General features: G+C 51.2%; 1 protein-coding gene across 1 annotated transcript; it reads right to left on the minus strand.

Annotated features, from left to right (window-relative positions):
* On the minus strand, positions 1-6,233 carry TMEM186 (transmembrane protein 186). Its single transcript, XM_040230074.1, has one exon. It carries the CDS (start codon positions 5,122-5,124, stop codon positions 4,465-4,467), a length of 660 nt encoding a protein of 219 aa, XP_040086008.1. The 5' UTR covers positions 5,125-6,233; the 3' UTR covers positions 1-4,464.
* Positions 6,234-6,309: the final 76 nt, after the last annotated feature.

The following is a 6,309-nucleotide window of genomic DNA, read 5'->3' on the forward strand; positions in this document are numbered from 1 at the left end:
GACAGGGCAGCATAAACAGCCAACGTTTATTTCTCACGAGTCTGGAGGCTGGAAGTTCATGGTTGGGTCCTTGGTGAGGGTCTCTTCCTATTTGTCCTCACATGGCGCTGATCCGTCATGAGGGCCCCACCCTCATGACCTCATCTAACAAGAATCACCTCCCAGAGGCCCCACCTCCAAACACCATTACACGGCAGGAGGGGGCGGGAGCTATGGTTTCAACATACGAATTTTAGGAGGGGACACAAACATTCAGTCCATAACAACTACCGTGTGAAAACACGTTACAGGTCACCCCATTTCCTGTTGGCTTTGCTGTTGCTAATCTGGGGCATGGGGACAGCTCCTGGGCGCTGTCTTGCTGGTGCCCTGCAGAGGCCCTAACCCATTTCTGTTGCCACAGGGTGACTCGGGATTGTGGGGGGCTGCGGGGGGTTAGCAGGAAATGAAGGGGTGGAAGGATGCATTTGCTCTGTGCGCCCTCTGCTGGTACTGTGTGAGCAAACCACACGTCCCGGAAGTGGGCTGAAGCGAAGGCTACTGAGTCGTGTCCGACTCTTTGCGACTATATGGTCCATGGAATTCTCCAGGAGAATACTGGAGTGGGTAGCCTTTCCCTTCTCCAGAGACTGGACCAACCCAGGGATCGAACCCAGGTCTCCGGCATTGCAGGCGGATTCTTTACCAGCTGAGCCACAAGGAAAGCCCAAGAATTACTGGAGTGGGTAGAGGTAGCTCTTCTGCCAAAACTGGTGAGAATCTTGGCTCTCCTCTCCCACTGTGCTGACACTTCTGGGCTGTGACTGTCGACCTAGATGACAATGGGAATCATCATCACCTAAGGAAGCTGGGCGTGGGCCTGGGGTGTGCGGGTCTGCTCAGTCTTGTCCAGCTCTTTGCGACCCCTTGAACTGTAACCCACCAGGCTCCTCTGTCCAGAGGACTTTCCCGGCAAGAATACTCAGCAACGGTGTTTTTTTAAAGGTCTCCGGGTTGATTCTACATGTGGAGCCCAGGTTGAGAACCTAGATCATCTATTTCAGAAATTCCCAGCCTGGCTGCATTGCAGAATTAGCCTCAAGCTTGACAAAAAGACTCTGGGGACCCAACCCTGGACATAATCAGAAACTCCAGGGCTGAAGCTTGCTCAGGGAAGTGCTTACAAGTATCCCAAGAGGCCTATTTGAGTTCATTTTGGGTTTTAATAAGTCAAGGTCAAACCATTAATCCTTAAGACATTTTATAGGAACAGACTATCAAATAGTACAGCCTTGGGAAAACAGGCTCACAGGCGTTGAAGGCACTTGATGAGCAGGTGAGGGAAGGGTAGAGCCAGGCACCGACAGTTCTAGATAATTATATAATCAAGTCTTCTGTATAACTGAATCCTCACTATAAACTTTTTTTAAAGTCTTTTTTTGATGTGGACCATTTTTTGTCTTTATTGAATTTGTTGCAATATTGCTTCTGTTTTTTGCTTATTTTGGTTTTTTGGCTGCAAAGCTCGTGGGATCTTAGTTTCTGAACCAGGGATCAAACCCACGCCCCTTGCATTGGATGGCAAAGTCTTAACCACTGGACCACCAGGGAAGTCTCCACACTATAACTTCTTGAGGGTAAAGACAGAGAAAGAAACGGGAAAAGGAGAGACTTCTATGTAGATATCTGGGGAGAAAAGCTTCCAGGCAGAGGAACTGTGTCATTACAAAGACCCTGAGGCTGGAGGGTGCTTGACTATTGCAGGAGGAGCAAGGGAAATAAAGCCAAGTGAAGTGATCAGCGCAGAGCTGTGGATGAGGCAAGGAAGCTGGGGGAAGGATCCAGGCCATGCTCCAGGCGGGACCTATAGACCACAGAACAGTAAGAATTTCAACTTCTATAGAAGTGATGCAATCCTCTTTTTTCAAAGGATCACTTTGGCTGCTGTGAGAACAGGCTCTAGCAGGGTAAGGACAGAAGCAGAAAGCTGCAATAATCCAGAGGCTACAAGGGCAGCTTGGATCAGGGTGGCGGGGCTGGCGGAGGTGAGAGCAGTCAGGTTCTGGCTGTTTTTAAAGTCGGTATAAAACAGTCTGTCAATGGAACCACATGCCATTTACCCTGAAAAGCCGGCACTTCTGAGTGGGTCTGAAGCCCTCCGGGACCCTCCAGGCCCACCACCAGGCTCTGGGTCAGGCCTTCCACTGCACACACAGCCCTTCTACCTAGGGAATTCACAGACACACCGTGGCTAACAATGGGGGTGAGGGGAGGGCTGGACAGCATTCCCAAACATCTGAGACACACAATCACAGCCACACCCCCACAGACCATGGCCTCTGACTGGCAGAATTTAACACAGAGGAAGAAACTGGAAAAGGAAAGACTTTTATGTAGATACCTAGGGAGAAAATTAACGGAGGAAACAACAAACCCATGATAAGCCTAGTCCTATCACATGCATCATTAACTAAAAATAAATACAAATTAAAGCCGCTTCCTCTTGTTCCGAAATGCTCCCAAGCTTTCAGAGTTCTCCCTTTTTCTCTGACCATCAAAGCTTCCCCACAGTGATGTGGATCCAAATCAGAGTCCTCCCTGAGCAAGGGTGTCCGTCCCACTCCTGTCCAGGGTAGGACAGTCTTGCTGCTCCTGCGGCCCACCCCCTCCTCACACCTGGGGTGCCCTTCAAGGTCCGGGCCCCAGGCCATCTGCACCCTGCTCCCCAACTCAGCCCCTGCTGCTGTTCTGCTTTGGACCACCCTACTCTTCTCTTACCTTGCACATTTCCCCGTCTCTAACACAGACACTTAGCATCCGGCCTCCCTCCCCACCGACAGTTGGGCCCCACGAAGGCCCCAGATCCCCTCCTTTTCTGAACTACATGTGATGCCTTACACCCAGCATGAGATCTGGGATGACTGGCTGACTTGGAAGCCTGCGGTAACAAACTGTGTTTTTTTTTTTTTCATTATCTTTTTTTTTTTTTCCTAGCTGTGCTGAGTCTTCGATGCTGTATAGGCTTTTCTCTCGTTGCAGAGTGGGGGTTACTCTCCAGCTGCGCTTCTTACTGTGGTGGTTTCCCTTATTGCAGAGCAGTTGCTCCAGGACATGTGGGCTTTGGTAGATGTGGTTCCCAGGCTCCAGAGCACAGGCTCAGCAGCTGTGGTGCATGGGAAAAGAGGCTACGCAGCACGTGTGATCTTCCCGGACCAGGAATCAAATCGAGCCTAAATCTGCTTCCCTGGCAGGCGGACTCCACCACTGGGGCCCCAGGTAAGCCCCAAACCATCTTGAATTATATGCTTTACTTGCTTCTGTGAAATGCAGTAGATTAAGATCTAACTTGGTGCAGTGGTAGAGAATCTACCTGCTAATGCAGAAGACCCAGGTTCGATCCCTGGGTCAGGAAGATCCCCTGGAGGAGGAAATGGCAATCCACTCCAGTATTCTTGCCTGGAAAATCCCATGGACAGAGGAACCTAGTGGGTTACAGCCCATTGGATCACAAAGAGTGGGACTCAACTGAGCACGCACATGCAAAAAAAAAACGTGTTTCAAGTTATCTTGATGATAAAGTCATCTTTCTCAAAATGCCATTTTTCAGTCTACACAGAGGAAGGAAACCTCTCCAAATATTTGATCTTTATCACATTCTTTACAGCAATGGAAAATGGAAAAGGACCAGCTACATCCACTCAGTGGAATATTTTGCAATTACTGATTTTCTTTTTTTGCATAAAAAGTACTTAAAAGAATCAAACAATCTGGGCCTTTTGTTTTTATGTATTTGTAAGGTATAATCCCCATTTTTTTCTAATTTTGAGATCTAATTGGCATATAGCACTGTATTAACATATACAATATGATTTATATATATATATAGTAAAATTACAGTAAGTTAACATCCAGCATCTCGCACAGTTAACAAGGTTTTTCCCTTGTGGCTATTCTAAATGATCAACCCCTCCGGGCGCTGGGTGCAACAGGAGGCGCAGCAGAGCGAAATCCCTCCCCGTTGCCTGGAAGCCCTTCAACGAGCCACCAGCTCTGCATCAGCAGTGACATCCAACCATCCCAGGAGACCAGAAGGATTTTTTTTCCACTTTACAGACGTGAAAACTAAGGTTCTGAGAGACTTCATAACCTGGCCCAGGCGCGGGCTTTGAGAACTAATAGAACCCAAGTCCCCCACACCTGTCCGATTTCACAGCAGAGGATGGTTTGAGCAAACCTGTCACTGCTTCCTCCAACAACCTACCAGAAAATTCTGGCCATTATCTCGATGCCACACGCAAGCGCAGTAAAGAATTGGCACTCGGGGCCTCTTTCCTAAACCCGGCTACTAATGTCTAGCTTGTTAGTTTTCTCACCTCAGGGGCCCCAGCAGAAGTTTCCCAGCAGCGCAACCCCGTCCTTCAGCCCTGCCCACACCCTCTGCCTTCCTACAGGAGCCTCCCGGCATCCACTTGGGCTCCAGGCCATTCACTTGAGCGTGTGCAGCATCCCGAACACCTGCGTGAACCGCTCTTGGTCCAGGACGCGCCCGTAGCGCAGGGTGAGGTAGAAGGTCTGTTTCCCGCTGTACTGCTGGATCCGCACGAACAGCTCCTGGGGCCAATCCGGGCTCTCCGTCATGGGGATCACGTCAGCCACAGGGCAGTAGGTGTCCTGTCGCCGGCCCCAGAAGGTCAGGTGGGCCACCCGCAGCACGGTGCCCGCCTCGTTCACGTACAGGATGCCCACCAGCCTCCGGAAGAAATGGCTCATCCAGCACAACATGGCCAGGGCGAAGCCGGCGACGCCGCCCGCCAGGCACAAGGAGCTGAAGGGCATGAGGCCCTGGGAGTAGCAGTAGAGGCCCGGCGGCAGGGCGGCCACCGTCAGGGCCGTCTGTGCCACCTTCAGCCGAGACAGGTACCCGAAGGCCTTGATGGCGTCAAACCGGTACACCATCTGAAACTTCTCCGTCTCTGGGCCCGGTGGCTTCTCCCTGGAGGGGGGCGGCCCGCTTCCCACCCACCTCCTGGGATCCTGCCCACCGCAGCAGCACAGCCGGTGGAGGGGCCTGCCCCAGGCGGCTGGCCCTGGCGATGGCGCCACAGCTCGGAGGAAGGCAGCCTGGAAGGAAGACAGGGAGACCATTTCTCTCAGGGAACTCAACCGTGCGGATCACTCAAGGGACAAGTACAAACCCCTCACACAGAGGCCAGTCCTGTGAGATCGGCATTACTGCCAGAGATGTTAAGAAAGGTAAAGCCAGTGGCTTTGTTTGCTGTTGTTCAGTTGCTAAGTCGTGTCTGACTCTCTGCGACCCCATGGACTGCAGCCCATCAGGCTCCTCTGTTGCTTTACCTCACAGATCTTCAGGAAAGCTGTGCACCACAGGAACCACTACTTCTACTTTACCATGGAGGAAACTAAGCCCAGAGAAGGCAAGCAATGTACCCAAAGACCCACAGCCAGTCGGTGGGGCAGAGTCTTATTTTTTAAAGTGGTCCTCTTTCCTCCAGGTGGTTCAAGTAAATATGGGAAAGGAGGCACAACCTTCATTCATTCAACAGTTATCCTGCGAAAGGACAGCTCTACGCTTCCACTGAATAATCCATAGCTTGTATGACATTTTCTCAGGCAGGAAATGCCAGCAGTGTCCTAGTGGGGAACAAACCCGGGAGATAGTCATCACAATAACTTCCCAATCCTCGGTTAGATTAAAGCGTCTTCTTGGGGTCTGAAATGAAACGCTATTTCTTGGCCTAGAGTGAGAAGAGTGAATGAAGGATGAGGGAGGGATGGAGGCATCAACCCGCTGCGCTAGGGTTACATGAGGCGCAGTTTCAAATCTCGAATAGTGCAGTGAAAGATACTTTGGGCGGTGGAGTCAGATCTGGGTTCCAATCCCGACTCCTACAGTCACCAGCTGTGGATCCTTGGGCAAATTACTCCGTCTCTCTGGGCCTCAGTTTCTTCATCTTTCAAAACGGGGATCCAGAATATACTGAATGTGATGATGGTCTGAAAGATTTCAAAACGCACTTGATGCGCTCCAAGTGCTCAGAGAGTTTTAGTTATCGCCAGCTGTAGGTCCACGGGGCCGGAGGGCAAAGTAAGGCGGGAAGCAGCAAATTAAAACCCATGCGGGATGTCCCTCTGGCAGATTCTCCGAATGAGAACCCCTGGCGTCTGCATACTTGCCCCAGGCCTACCCTTGACCCCCAAAGCACTCCATTCACCTCCCTCGCTCCCCACCACTCACTCTCTTACCATGGTATCACTGCCCGGTGCCGGAAGTGAATCCACCTGCTCCCGGAACCGCTAAGAACGCGTGCT

Source organism: Oryx dammah, unplaced genomic scaffold (assembly GCF_014754425.2).
Source record: "Oryx dammah isolate SB20612 unplaced genomic scaffold, SCBI_Odam_1.1 HiC_scaffold_2, whole genome shotgun sequence".
NCBI lineage: Eukaryota > Metazoa > Chordata > Mammalia > Artiodactyla > Bovidae > Oryx > Oryx dammah.